We start from the raw sequence: 15,828 nt of genomic DNA, 5'->3' as shown, positions 1-15,828 counted from the left end.
GTGCAAGAATCGAGGTCACTGACAAATAGTCCTTACCAATTGGGTGGAGCCGGGGTAGAAGGACGGAACCGCGCTCCAAGATCTACAATCAAAAAAGATATCAGAGGCCCGAGGAGTTATCCCCGGGTAGACACTTCGATGCCCAAGTCAGTAGAAGGTGGTAGGGAATCGGGCCGAGCAGTTGGAGAACAATGCTAATCTGAGCAATATAACGGTATGAGAGCTAGAAGTTGGATCCCTTGCCTTGAGCGGGAGGTACCTTTTTATAGCCGAAGATCCGTATCCTAGTCGAATGAGGTTTCCAGGGTTATTGGGATGAGGTTAACCACCGAGGTCTTCGGAATAAGATTTAATCCCCAGTGGGTCTGTCCCCATCCTTTCTCCTGTTTCGATCGCGTTTATCCATATGGCGTGGTGTCAACGTGGCTGAATGGATAAGGTAGGGCATAGTGCTGGTGTGGTCTAGGTGATAAGGCAGGCTACGGATATGTCATGGCTTTGGCATGGCTGAGGTGACAGGGCGGCCACATAGGCACCATGTGGCGTCCAAGGCTAGCTCATCCATTACCCGAACACCACTCCCCCAATTCTGAAGTTGAGGAGTAAAGCGTTCGGCCAAAGTGTAGCATAGAAGAGAGTTTTAGTCCTCGGTTGAGGAACTCGAAGTCGAAGTCTGGTTAAGTGTCTGGGTCGGTTCATGTAGGTCCTATCATAATTCGAGATCCGCACACTGTCCTTTGGTGTTCGTCCGCGGGGTGTTGTCAAGGATCTCTCCGATCATTGGCTGAGGAACTTTGAATACAGAATTCGGAATCCAAACAATTACCTATTAAGTTGTTACACATTACCCAGATCACGGGGTGGAAATAATGCATTATGCACGGGACTAAGGGGTGAAAAATAGAGCATGATGCACGTGAGGCCCACTGAGGATACAGCGAAACAGCCTGCATGTGGGCTTGATCCCATGTCTCTATATTGAGAGATGTGTTGAGTGACCATGTGAGTTAGTAGCTCATCTGTGTTTGGAGGTTTAGATTCTAGCCAGGTACAATATATGACCTTTTAGGCAGTGTTTGGCATCGATGTCGTTTTCTGAGAAAATGGCACCGCATCGGTGCCATGTCAGAAAAAGCGTTACTTCAGAAAACGGACTCTTATCTGGCATCATTTTTTCATAAAAAATGTTTCTCCAACCCATGTCTTGGAAATCGAGAAAGCATGATATGAAGAAACACCAAATTCAATGTATTCTCAAAAAACAGACTATTACTGCCAACGGTACAATGACGTAACATTATCTTGGGTATTGGATAATTACTGAAAACGGTTATACAGCACTAATATCAAATGAAACCAATGCCCTTTTTTCAGAAAACAGCCTATAAGGCAGAATTGATGCCATACAAAAAAAACGAGCCGTTTTTTGAAAAAATGGTGCAATAGCCCCTCTACATACAACACCATTTTCTCATAAAACATGCCAAACACCTAATTAAGACTATTAGAAAAGAAATTTGAAATGCCAAGTATCTTCGCATCAAACCCAAAATCGATTTGTCATTGGTTACCCAAATTATTTGAATATCTGGGAATTGTTGATAAAAAAAGCATGATTTATTATGCTAGTTTGATTCGGTTAGTTACCTGGTTTTGCACCTTTCCATCGGTGGACCTGCCACATGGCAGGCACGTTGATGTCTCCATTACCTTTTGATTTATTAGAGATCGGATCTGTTCCTCACACCTGGCGCCTCACACGCACATCCTATCATACATTGGAAACATCACACGTACTTATTGGTTATCATTCACGGGAAATGTTCTCAATGTATGGTGGATGTGCCTGTGAATCGCCCATTTGTGAGGAACAGTCACGAACTATTACATCTACATCTACATGTCTTATTTCGGTCAACAAAGCAAACTGGATGACAGAAATAGTAGATAAGTTTGAACATGCAGGAGACAGGATCTGCTCCTCACAAAATGCCCTCACACCGACCTCACAGTGTCCTAATCGTATATCAATAACATTTCTCGTACTTGTATTTATTATTGATAGGGACATATTATCAATACAGGGTGGGATGTAACTAAAAGATCGGTGTGAAGCACGTTTTATGAGGAGCAGATCCCAATTCCCATGAGACTTTTTTTTCGGGGCTTCCTTGGAGATCAGCTTCTATCAATGCAAATCTGTGACCACACTGTTCTAACAGCCTTTTTCAACCTTGCATTGGAAATATCTCCCTATGAAATAAAGCACAAAGTACGAAGACATTCTCAATGCAAAGCAGTAAAAACTACTCGAACAGGCTTTGCCCTGACTGAAGCCTAACTCCTGTTAGGGGTCTGAAATTGCATTCAGAATGGTCCAATTCTAATTCCAACTATGTGATTCAGCAGAATCGATCTCACTTTCGCATTCCTAGTAGAATAACATTCCCCCATATGAAGGAATGAACATCACATCCCCTCCTCCTCCCTTGAGAATGAAAACCCATTCCAACTGATTCCAAGTTCGATTCTGACTCATGTAACAGGCTATGAGAATAGAACATTCCAATTCCAACTGTGAACCTAACCAACCCTAAATTCTCTCCAGCATCTTTTAGTGACGTGATGATCTAAATATAAATAACTTCATTTTTCCGTATTTCATCTACATTACTACTCTTGACAAAAATACAATAGGGCAAGATGCAGAATTTTTTATCTATATGTTCCATAGGTGAAAGAAAATCAGACGCATCGTATGCTTATATGAGCCTGAAACCTCTACAGATATCCTTCGAGACAGGGCCATCCAATCATCCATGTCTTTTAGCAATATGGAGGCGTCCTGCAGAACTCTTGCAGCTATGCATGCCAAAGATATCTCAATCATACTTGGACAGGAGATGCTACAAGTATGAACTTCTATATTTTGTTTTGTCGGGATCTTTTATTTCCATCAACCCGAGCAACTTGCTTTGCAGGAGTCAACTTCCGAAGTGTGGCATGTAAAAGCATGACTGAAAAACAGATGCAAAGGGGGAAGAAAGTTCAGGAAAAGAAAACAAAGCGTTTAAGATGGGAAGTGTGTGCTTTGGTTTAAATTTACCTGCATAACTCACAGCAATTGCACAGAAGAGAGATAGCTGAACATTGGTGCAATACAGAATAATTGCAGTTGCTGTGAACGGCAAAGGAAGTTAGTACCCATGAGATACGTTAAGTAAAAAAGAATATATGCAGCATCTACTAGAGATGCCCTGTCAAGTGTCAACAGAATTTCAGTGCTTTGAACAAATAAGCTTCAAAATACCTTAAGCAGATATGAGTTACCCTAGGTGGCTTAGCAGGGTCAAAACAAAAAGGTAGCAGCGCTAGGAACAAATAAGCTTCAATACCTTGAGAAGAAATGAATCACCCTAGGTGGCCTAACGGGGTCAAATAACTAGCAGCTTGGCCAAGCAAAACTCTGAGACTGAGCTGCAAAGTGGACTAATTTAAGCTCAGTTTTCCACTTTCCCTATCATTATGCAAACTGGGTGAGACTGATAAAGAAGTCTATCCTAAGTTACTCCCATCCCTGTAGTCCAGAGTTTAAATGTTCACTATTTCGATATAAATGTAAGTTGTCCAACAGGGGAACTCTGCTGCAACTTGTCAATTAGGCTGTGTTTGGTTTGAAACAAAAGGTAGGTAAAGGAAGGGAAAGGTAGGGAAACCAATACAAACCAAACACAGCCTTAGGGAGCTTCCCTACACAAACCAACATATTTTTGCCACATGGAGGAATCGTGTGGCCAATCAAGACTGACCAACAGATTGGGACCCACTGGATTGGTCACATGTTCAATGCAACAGTCCAATATCAACCATGTGGCCCACCTTGTATTATGGTTTTCACAACTAACATTAGCCACAGAATTTTAATTTTTTAATATAAAAATTGCCTATAAAAATGGGCTTATTTTTTTCCTTTGAACAAGGGTTGGGAAGAACTTGGAGACTCCTGAGTTCAAACTAATTTGCCATGTAGATACCTTTGTTGTTTAGAGAAGGTCACCAACAAACCTGCTCTTACACGTTTGCCACCATATATCAAAAAAAAAATGATCTCAATCATGTTATGCATCTTACATATGTTGATATATGGTGACTGATAGTACAGTATTCCCCTCTACAAGCCTGCCATTAAGCTCTACTGTAACTTCACCTTTTGGCACAGAGGACATTTTGGATATCAGGGCATACCTACTTGCACCCCATTGTCCATCTTCTTTGCATTTTATATCTGGGAAAAAAGGCTCATATGGTGCTTCAGGAAATTCTAACATCTATTTCATCTCTTGGAAATACTAAATAATCAAAGGATCAAAGCAGTTCTACTAGAGGGTTCCACAATTTCTAAAAGTTTAGCTACAGGACTTCCGTTCATGAAGATTGGAATCCAGATAGTAGCTTCTGGACAATATAGATCTGAAAATAAAAAAAAAATAAAAAAAAGAACTATTGGTTGGAGGATAAGCACTTCTTTTTTTATAATGAATTTGAGAATTAAGCATTTGAGTTGCACTAACTGTCTTATTTATATTGAGATTTCTTTTCCAGCATTCCATATATTTATAGTGACAGCAGAAATTGAATTTTTACTCCATTCAAAGATCTGGCCAAGGCTCCACGGGGTAGAAAGTAGAAACCAAACTATGAAGAACCTTGCAAAAAATGCAAAGTTCTTTACTTGGTAATGGCATGAATAGCAAAAGGGCATCCCAATCTTCAACTTTTACATTAGGATGACGCTTGAGATCCATAAAAGGAAGGTTAATTGTTAAATTGATATGTCCCTCCCCCTAACTCTTAGTCAACAAAACCTAAAGTCGTAACCAAAATCCAAAATTTGGATGGGGATATTGAATCCAACACCTAGAGTGGGAAATTCAACTTGTTCCAACTTGCTATCATACATAAATTATGTGAATGCTTACTGTTTAGGTGTCACAAATAGGGAGGATCAATGAGAAAGCCACTAAACGAAATGATTGGCATAGTGGGCTTAGTGGCATGTTAAATAATGAAATGGATCATTCAGCTTTTAGCAGATCTAGATAGGTGATGATCAACCTCAATACATGGACTGCAGAAATACACAACTCTGAATTAGAAAATACTCCAATTATGGAATTGGATAATATAAGAACTTCATGTCTGGACTTTGTTAGTTTGCTTCAACATGATTTTAGAATTTTTCTAAAGTAAAGAGATACATCTACTGTGCTGTGTAACCTGCATGTAACAATGAGGTTAAAACAAAAGTTCTATAAGACCATCATTGCTATATGGGACAGAGTAATGGGCATTGGGCAATTAAGAATTAATATTTTCATAAAAAAAAAAAAAGAGTAGCTAAAATAAAGATCTTGAGATGGATGAATGCCAAGACCAAAAAGGAGAGAATCATAAATGAGCACATTAAAGAGGACTTAGGAGTACTTCAAATAAGTGACAAGATGGGGCAAATTGAGATAGTTTGATCATATGTACAGACGAGCAACGGCTGCACCAATGAGGAGTGAAATGGTGGAATCAGAAGGCTCTAAAGAGCAAGGGGAAGACTAAAAAAAATTGTCTGAAGTGGTAAAAAAAAGATTCAAAGACCTATAATTTGAGAGATAGCATGGCTCTTGGTAGAGCACAATGGTGGGCAGTATCTGTGTAATCAACCCCAAATAGTTGGGATTAAGGTGAGTTGGGTTGGGCTCTAAACAAGGAGAATGTGATCATTCAATTAGCCGACTGCTTAATGGTGCTAGAAGAGCAAAGTCAAGGTTGAAAAGGACATCTTATCAGTTGAAGTAGTGAAAAATGTTCTAAAGCTCACAATTTGACAGACCTTTTTGATTATTCTCATAATTTGACAGACTTGGTGGAGAGAAATAGTGAAACAGGATTCACATTGCCAACCCCATATAGTTTAACAGTTTTTACATGTATTGGAGTTGCATTATATTTTTCTCTTGGACCAAAGGAATTGAAAGTAGCATTCTTAAAAGGATTTTGTGGTGCATATACATTATTTAAATCCTTTCCAGATGTTTATAACTTACAAACAGCCCTAGTTGTCAAGGCATCATCACCTAGATGACGAGGTACCCTTCGTGGGCACCTAACCAAAAATTACAAGGCATCACCTAGATGATGTATCAATGAAATTAATGATGCACCCTAGGCAACAAGGCAGCCGCCCATGAAACAAAAAATTACAAAGCGGGAACCTCATTGTTATATTATTACTATGGGTGCATCTCATTAATTTCATTGATGCGGTAGTTGAGTTGAGACTTATGTTTTGTTTTAGGGTTTTGAGAAGACAGAAAGAAATAAAGAAGGATAGAAAGGACCCATCTGGTTTTTCCCCTTCTTTATTCTAGAATTACTCCCTCCCTCCCTCCCATTTTCCTTTTTTTCTCTCCCTTAAATATTTTATTAGTACAAAACTATAGCATTTTTTTATCAATAACTCAAATACAAAACTATAGCATTCTTTAATTGCTAATGGTTTTTTATACGTAATTTCTCTACTAAATTCTTATTATATAAATTGACTGTTATTTTTAGTAAAGTGAATTGCTATTTTCAATTTACATGAAAGATTGATTGGTAGATAAAACTAGGGAATTAACCTAGATTATCAATTTCTGTTACTAAGTGATGCTTAAGCGAGAGGATAGGCCCTCCACTGTCACCTAATCTCCTATACGCCTTCACAACTATGCAAGCAACAAGTTTAGATAATGTCTAACAAACTAATCTAATCGAATTGCACATAGCCATCAAGCATTTCTGCTATAAATTCCCAAATAGGAGTCTATGAGACGACATAAAAAGATATATATAGAAAAGAAGAAATAAAATTAGTGTACTAAAACATTCGGAAAAAGAATGAACAACAAAGAGGAGAAAAAACCTCACCACATTGAGTGGTGCGAAGCAGACTCTGGCGAAGAGATGGGTACCGTTCCCACCTCCACCTATCATTACAGAACCGAAACAAATCCCAAAGAGCCAAACAAGATATCAATCCAAAAAGGGCAAGCGGCATCTGGTACCTGTGATCACCACAGGCGATAAAACCAACAAATTGGTTTGCAAACTAAGCTGAATTCAAGGAACGAAATTATACCGAAAAGAAAATCATACAGTGTACACGCGAATAAAAGGAGAGAAAGAGTGGCATAGTTGCGAGCATAACGCTTCAAGTTCTCCTGAACCCTCAACCTTGCCTGGGAAGGAGAGGAAGGCAAGGAGTAGGAGTCCCAGAGTCCGATGAACCCATATGTCCAGGATGGGGTCTCGCCGCCGAAGTCATCGGTTGTGAGCTTGGCAAATGGGTTTAGCGTGAAGAGAGAAAAGAAGGTACCCAAATAAGAGAAAATAATAGAGAAGAAGCCATTGGTGGTAGTGGTGACGGTGGCGACGGTGGTAGTGGAGCCGGTGGTCCTATTGGTGACGCGGTGGTGGTGGTCGGAGGAAGAAGAGGAGGAAGAAGAGCGATCGAGGTTGGTGGTTCGCTCGTCGAGGATTTCTAGGTAACCGCTGTCGCGAAGCCAGGACTCGAAGGCGGGCTCAGGGACGCTTAGAGATAACGGGTTCGCCGAGAAGGCCATTTCGACATTCGGACGGAGGTTTGTTTGGTCGATGTTTTCTGTGGAAAAATGAAAATGGAATTTTTGGATTTTTATATATTTTCGTTGTCTGGACTCTGGACTCTGGACTCTGGAGTCTGGAACGACTCACTCCGTGTCTCACGCACGTGTTTTCAAATATACAAGATTTGTATTGTTGGGCTGATTATTTGTATATGGGCTTATCTCAATCATACTCTCTTTGGATATCTGAATTTTGTGACAAGTGTGGATGTGGGCCAGATGTTTAAAGACTGGGCGGTGTATGAATTGTGATAAATGGTTAACCGACTTGATCCGACCCTGTTGGGTCGGGTTTGGGTAGTTTCGTTGGGTTTATATGAACCTAACCCACATTGGGTTCAGCTTATCATGGTCAATTAATTGACCAATAGTATGTGCACAAAGAGCTAGGACCCCTGTGGGAATGAAATTCACTCCTATTTGCAATCCACTGAATTTGCCAAACATTCACATCAGAATTTGGGCTCACACTTGTCAGCTCCCTAGCTGCCACACTAAGCTGCTTTACAAGGAAATTTCCCAATATAGCAAACTTTCTTCCTGAGGTCATTCAGAAATGCCAGACAAGTTTATCTAAATCATATCCTTGGCCAGACTAATGGAAGGAGCCCACCTGATGAAAAATCACTTTGACTAAATACCTCTAACCATCAAGAAAACAGAGTAATTTGTCCAATCAGATTGGTTTTGCACTGGACCAGCAAAGATGGATGAACAGAACGGTAAAGAACTGCCTACATAAATCGAGAATGCAATGGCTAATGGGATCTGCTGGTGATGTTAATAGAAACAACCAGTGGTTTGGTATAGTAGATAGAAAAGTGGTGGTAATTAATTGAAAGAGGTCATGATCCATTAGGTGGTGCATCAATTCTTATTGTTGTTGTTGTATTAGTGGTAGATCATTAATCCATATCCCATGAAATGAGGTCATGAATCACTAGATGATGATGAGGGGTGATTTGACCTTTCAATAACGCTATGCCATGTGGCAAATTTGGACTGCTTTATGACACCTTGGCACCACATATGGCCGGACCTTGCCTGATTAGGCCGGCTTAAGCCAGCCTCTATGAATCGGACCTCAACTAATGGAAGACTTACAGACCGCTCGATGACAACCCGAAATACATCACCTTGTAGGCGTAAGTTGAGGACTCAAGCAACCGACCTGTATCTCCGAATTAGGCAACTGATGACCTATGTGTTTAGCGGTACCGGCTTGCGTGACATGTCCGTAGAGGTGTAAATCAGGTCGTGTCGCTCGTGGTCCGACACAACGGAATGCGGGTCATGTTAGGTATGGCACGATTGTACGAATTGTGCTGGTACTAGGGTTTTAGGTTCATGGGTTGACGTGGCACTTGCATGCCAGCATTGCCTAGCACGTGGCATGGCTTGCGGTGTGGGTTCGCAGTGAATCGAGTGTGGCCTGCCCGAGAAGCTAATCGTTTCAGATTTTTTGGGGGTTTTTATAGAAATACCCCCCAATAGCTATAAACAACTATATGGAGGAGTATTTATGTATTTTGGCTTTTGGGGGACAAAATGACAAAAATGCCCCCCAATAGCTATATAATAGCTAGTTTGAGGGCATTTGGGTAAAGTGATAAATGACTTTATTATGACCAAAATACCCCTCCTAGCAACTAAAAAATGACTAGTTTTTAGGGTATTATGGGCAATTGAATTATTTCCAATTCCTATAAATAGCCATATCCTCTACCATTCTCATCATACCAATTTAACAATTCTCTTCTCATACACTCTTTATACTCTATCTCTCTACTCTTCAATTCTCAAGCCTCGACTTTATTCAAGTTTCAATAAGGAGGCTTGCTCAAGTATCTCAAATTAGCAATTTGAGAGGTGATGTAACCGTTTCTAGTCACGTACCAATTTTTTTTTGTGATGTATCAATTTTTGGCTAAGTACTTCATCATTTGACCTGCTCCCAGGTGGCCTGTGACTCGGAGGATGATGGAGCTCCCTGGTGGTGAGCTACTTAGTGGCGAACTCCCTAGTGGTGAGCTACTTGGTGACGAGCTCCCAGGTAGTGAGCTACTTGGTGGCGAGCTCCCTGGTGGTGAGCTACTTGGTGACGAGCTCCCTGGTGGTGAGCTACTTGGTGACGAACTCCCAGGTAGTGAGCTACTTGATGGCGAGCTCCCTGGTGGTGAGCTACTTGGTGACGAGCTCCCTGGTGGTGAGCTACCTGGTGACGAGCTCCCTAGTGGTGAACTACCTGGTGACGAGCTCCCTGGTGGTGAGCTACTTGGTGACGAGCTCCCAGGTAGTGAGCTACTTGGTGGCGAGCCACCTTGATGAGCTGCTGGGTGTGCTACCTTAGTGGCGAGCCTCTTGGTAGTGCAACCCGACTGCCCTCTGCATGAGATGATCTGCTCCTCTTTGTAGACGGCGGGAGTCGAGGAACCTACGGGAACTGAATCAGAGGACCCGGGGGTGTTTACCCGGCAAGGCCACTCCGATGGCTAAGTTAGCACTCTGATAGTAGAGAGCTTGAAGATGATATTAGAGAAATGAGAGAGCTAGAGAGCAGGGGTTACCTCCATTTTTCATCCTCCTCCCCCTCTGGGGGGTCGGAGCTCTTATATAGCGGTGTCCTGACAAATCTGACATAACCGCCTCTAATTCTCTGTTACAGCCGTTACTTGCCAAGGCTGAGCTTGTGGGCGCAAGTAATCGTTACAGGGTACGGCCCTGTCAGACATGAGGCGTTGTCAGAGTTGGCAGGCACGACGCCGCCTAGCCAGAGACGTGGGTGCAGTCTCCAGATCTGGCAAGTACGGTTGTCAGGTAGGAAAATCTTCCTGCGATACGCTGAGCTGCTCAGCAATGAGCTACCTTGCACCGAGCTACTTTTTACCGAGCTACTTTTCACCGAGCTGCCGGTAATGTGCCGAGGTGCTTCTACCCGAGGCATGTCTTTGTGGCCTAATAGGAGGCGAGCTGCCTGTAAGTGGCCAGCTGCTTGTAAGTGGCGAGCTACCTATGGCGAGCTGCCTATAAGTGTCGAGCTGCCCCTAAGTGGCGAGCTACCTATGCCGAGCTACCTGTAAGTGCCGAGCTGCCCCTAAGTAGTGAGCTACCTATGGCGAGCTGCCTATGCCGAGCTACCTGTAAGTGGCGAGCTGCCTGTGAGTGGCGAGTTGCCTGTAGGTGACGAGCTGCCTGTAGCTAGCTCGAGTTGTCTAGTTGTCAAGAGGCTGCACTTAGTTGGCATGAGGTGCCAGGTGTCATAATTTCACTGGAGGGCCAAATCCGCCCTCATCAGGAGGCTTGCAGGATTCAACCGTTGAAATCAAGTTGAGATTTTGAACCAGAAATACGAGTAAGTGCAATTAAATTAATTTTTATTTTTTTTAGAATTAAAATAAAGGGTTGAATCCTCCTGAAACCAATTCTCTAACATGTTCAATGTCGACGATGTTCAGTTGCAACATGATAGTGTTAACACCAATATGGATGCTACTGATATTACCGGAGTTCCCACCTTTATTACTGCTATTAGGGAAAATAAAAAGAAGGGCACTAAATTGACTGGCCTAGTTTGAAAAATATTTAAAATAGAGGAGGTTGAGGGGAAGGGAAAAAGAGTCGTTTGCTAAAAATGTATGAATGACTTTAGCTACTATAGCTAGGGGTGTAAACGGCATTTGAAAATCCGATTTCGATATTCGATACAATTGAATCAAATTCGGATAATTCGAAGATCTAATCAGTCAAATTCGGATATCCTATTCATACCAAATAGTTAATCGGATTTGATAAATATCCGAATTCGATCGGTTATTTAATTCTTATATATAATATATAAAGTATTTTTTATATATAATAATTTAGTTATATAAATAATTTATATATTTATATACTTTATATCAATAAAATATTTATTTTATATATTTATTAATTATCTAAAATAATTAATTAATCGAATCAAATATTCGAATATTTAATCGGATTCGAATTCAGATATTAATTTTCAATATCCGTCGGATATTGAATCGAATTCAGATATCGGATTATCTAATCGGATTCGAATTCGGATAATGTCTGATCCGATTCAAATTCAATCCGTTTACACCCCTAACTATAGCAAGGGTACTAGCCAGTTGGACAAACATTTGCTCTCCCATGAGAAACAAGAAGAAGAAGAAGAAGAAATATTTAATTAGGTTCGAATTCGGATATTAATTTTTAATATTTGTCGGATATCAAATTGAATTCAAATATCAGATTATCTAATCGAATTGGAATTCGGATATTGTCTTATCCGATTCGAATTCGATCCGTTTACACCCCTAACTATAGTAAGGGGATACTAGCCAGTTGGGCAGACATTTGCTCTCCCATGAGAAAGAAGAAGAAGAAGAAGAAGAAGAAGAAGAAGAAGAAGAAGGGAAAGAAAAATCACAAACACAAATTGGGCGTGGGGGTTTTGGTACTTTTAAATATTCTTAAGAAAAATGAAGCAAGAGTTAGAAAAATATATTGTACATGTTGAACACCATTTTTATTAGCTGAAGATACTAAACTTGAAAGATTTTTACATAATTTTGTAAATCCATATTTTAAAAAAGTTTCTAAAAATACTATTAGAACAAATGCTTTGAAAATTTTTTATTCACATAAACAAAATTTAATTTCTACTTTATCAAATCTTAATTCTATAGTTGCAATTACTTCTAATATTTGGACCTCTAATTTTAATATAATTTATATTTGTGTTACTAATCATTTTATTGATGAAATTGGCTTTTACAAAAAAAGAATTTTAAGTTTTACTAGGCCTGAATAGCTCTATAATGGCCAAACTATTGCTGTAAGTATTTTAAGTACTTTACATGCTTATGGAATTGAAAATAAACATTTTTCTATTAGTTTTGATAATGCCAGTAATAACGATTCAGTAATAAGTATTTTAAAATCTCAATTAAAACCATGTTTAAATGGTAAATTATTTCATATTATATGTACATGTCACGTCTTAAATGTATGTATTCAGAATGCTTTAAATATTATTTCTCATTATATTTCTAAAATTAGAAAGTGTATTATATATATATATATATATATAGTTTAAAATATAAACATTTTATGTTAAATGTTCAATATAGATGGAATTCCATTTTTTTTTATGTTAGAAAGTTGTATTTCCTACAAACAAATTGTAAGTACTTATCGCTCACTCAGACCCTTAGAGAACATCCAAACATCAAGATTAACACCACAGAAACACATGCGAGGAGTTCACAATCAACCCCCACGCTGCGATGAACCCGTAGCACACCATCACCCCTGCGATGAACTCACAATACATATCGCAGAACCGCGATTCACCGAGTCTAGTTAGCTCCCGAACTTAAAGAAACCATGGCCAAGCCCATCCGAGGGTCCCCGGCCCACCTGAATGTGCGATGAAGCTACGCCCGCTAAGGTGTGCGATGAACCCGTAGCCCGCGAACTCGCTTGCAACGACGGGATAGAAGGGACGCTGGCCGAACCCATGACGAGGCCCGTGCATACCCAGAGGCATGTGGAACCCACAACAGCAAAGGACATAATGAGCCGCCACGTGGAGCCGGCGAAGCGCCACCCGCCGAACGAGGACGTCACCGATGTCACATAGGATTAGTTATAGTGCGCAAAAAAAGGAGTAGTGTACGTGAGTAATGAGGGATCTTAAGGATAAGGAAAATCAATCCTTAAGAAGATCCTCATGAGACGCGTGGCAAAACCCCATTAGTGCACCCAATAATTGACAGTGAATCAAATATTCCCTTTCTTGATACGGAGCAAATATCCCCATCTCCTACCTTTTAGGATCTCGGGATTTCCTCCATAAATAGAGATCCTCCTCGTATTAGAGGGGATTGAATCCCAAGCATCTATTACCTAGTACTCCCGAGTATGCCCTAATTCTCTCATTCTCCATCCTTGACCTAGAAACCCTCACTCCCTTACTCATGAGATCTTTCTCTATCTTTCAAAGAGACCGCTCCCTAACCTAGCCTTACCCTACTACACAAATTCTTACTAATTTTTATAATACAAAAATGCCACGTGATATTATACTCGAGGAAGACCGAGAAATGGCAATTTGTATAAGAGATTTTTTACAAAATTTTTATGATACAACTAATGATTTTTTAGGTGTTTATTACCCAACTTGTTGTGTTTTAGTTAATCAATTATTTATGATTAGTGATTGTTTTACAAAATATGGAAGAGATCTACAATTTAAAAGTATTGTTGAAATAATGGAAAATAAATTTAAAAAATATTGGAATAACATTTATCCTCTTTATTGTTTAGATACAATATTAGATCCTAGCATTAGGAAAGATGGTTTAGATGTTTTACTCATTGTTTTAAAATTAAAGGCTCTTGAGGCGAGGCTAGAAAAAAGGCCTAGCCTCAATAGGCTTAAACCCCACCAACAAAGCTTAGGCCTTGAGTTGTTTGAGGCTTATGCCTTTGGCCTCAAAATGTTCAAGGCTTAGGCCTCAACTATTTAGCATGCTAATGTGGAATATGAAGGTTTACATAGGCTCAGTTTGGAAAAAGTACAAATGCAAATATGTATGGTGCAAATACATACAAAATACAAGGTTTTGTACTCTACAAATTTGTATTTGTACTCATTCCAAACTGATCCATAGGGGCAAACATAAATTTAAAACAAAAACAAACAATGTTTTGTATATATTGGTGTAGGGAGCAAATAAATAAACATACAAATAACACAAAAATACATATAAAATGTGTAAGAAAACAGCTTGCTTTATTATTCATGCTTTATTCTTACTCATTTGCCCATTTATCTCATACTTGATAATTTATTTCTTCTAAAGAACATGGATCATATAGATGGTCACTCTTCACGAATGCATACTAGTGTAAGAAACGAAAAAAGAATGCCTTGTTCTTAAACAATGTTGGTTCATATCTTTAAATGGAAAAAAGTTTGACTTCTATGTTTTGTTCGTCTAAGGAAAAAAATAAAAACTAGTTTGATAATATTCTAACCAAAATTGTATTGTATCTTTAGGGTATCGATGCCCCTTTTTAATGTATTTAAAAAAACTTTTTTTAATAATTAAATAACATAAAGCTAACCTTGTAAAATTAAAAAAAAAAAACTGAAAAAAGGTGAGCATGGTTTAAAGTGTCAATACTCATACATCTCTTTCAGCATATTGGGGTGTATGGATACTTAGAACAATGAATCCATGCCTAATATATCATACAAGCTATATAAGATCATAATTTTATGTTTTCATGTCTTTATTGTTTATGGATTATATCCTTTTCTTTTTTTTTTTTTTTTGCTCAATGCTTACGCCTCAAAAATCCTTGAGTCTTATGCCTCACCCCCATGAGACACATCCACCTTGCTTCTGCCTTTAGCCTTATAAAACCTTGGTTTTACTTGAATCATATTGTGAAAATATGAATATTGAAATTGAAAATTAAAAATAAAAATTAATAATTTATTATTTGAAATGTATAACTTATATGAATATCAAATGATAGGGCAAAAGAAATCAACAACTTGTACAGGTGCAACTTCCACTTCTGAAACAACTAGTTCCAATAGTGGAAAAGAAAGAGTTTGGTCTTTAATAAGTAAGAGGCAGAAATCGCTGCCACTTCATCAACAAGTTCATTTACTAAATTTAATTTTTTTTTACAAACAAAATTTTCTAATTTAAGTGATTCCTTCGACTCAAAGGAAAAGAATAATTTTGGCACATTTTAGCTTGGTGGAGTAGACATGAAAAAATTATTTGATCATTGCTGCCATGGCACATAATCTACTAACCCCTCTGGTGTTTACAGTTCCATCATTCTTGTTTTAGTCAATGTTTTCGAATCGTCGTTGATCCGGATGGTCAAATCGTTCAGACTGGAAACGTCCAGGCAGCCAGTTCCATTTTACCCCAAACCCAATCTTTGGTAAAAAACCGTTGAATTAGTCAATGAATCATTGACCTAGATGGTTTGACTGTTGAACCAGTCGATCCGGAGAATGGTTTGTGGTTTATTACTTCTGACAGTGACAAGTTAGAACAAGAATGAAAAGAGAAGAAGATCTCTCATATCT

General features: G+C 39.2%; 1 protein-coding gene across 1 annotated transcript; it reads right to left on the bottom strand.

Annotated features, from left to right (window-relative positions):
- Positions 1-2,612: 2,612 nt before the first annotated feature.
- On the bottom strand, positions 2,613-7,788 carry PRA1.H (prenylated RAB acceptor 1.H). Its single transcript, XM_010274069.3, has 4 exons — positions 7,192-7,788; positions 6,964-7,100; positions 3,107-3,178; positions 2,613-3,017 (listed from the first exon to the last, which is right to left on the bottom strand). Exons 1-4 carry the CDS (start codon positions 7,656-7,658, stop codon positions 2,923-2,925), a joined length of 771 nt encoding a protein of 256 aa, XP_010272371.1. The 5' UTR covers positions 7,659-7,788; the 3' UTR covers positions 2,613-2,922.
- Positions 7,789-15,828: the final 8,040 nt, after the last annotated feature.

This window comes from Nelumbo nucifera, chromosome 1, assembly GCF_055504915.1.
Source record: "Nelumbo nucifera cultivar China Antique chromosome 1, China Antique-T2T, whole genome shotgun sequence".
Classification (NCBI taxonomy): Eukaryota; Viridiplantae; Streptophyta; class Magnoliopsida; order Proteales; family Nelumbonaceae; genus Nelumbo; species Nelumbo nucifera.
Note: the sequence above shows the minus strand (reverse complement) of the source record. Positions and strands in the feature narration are given on the sequence as shown.

Coding starts and splice junctions, on each gene's coding strand:
- PRA1.H (XM_010274069.3), bottom strand. CDS start 7,658: ATGGCCTTCTCGGCGAACCCGTTATCTCTAAGCGTCCCTGAGCCCGCC. Junction 7,101..7,191: donor CTTTTATTCGCGTGTACACT/GTATGATTTTCT, acceptor TGGTGATCACAG/GTACCAGATGCCGCTTGCCC. Junction 3,018..3,106: donor AATTGCTGTGAGTTATGCAG/GTAAATTTAAAC, acceptor TCTGTTTTTCAG/TCATGCTTTTACATGCCACA.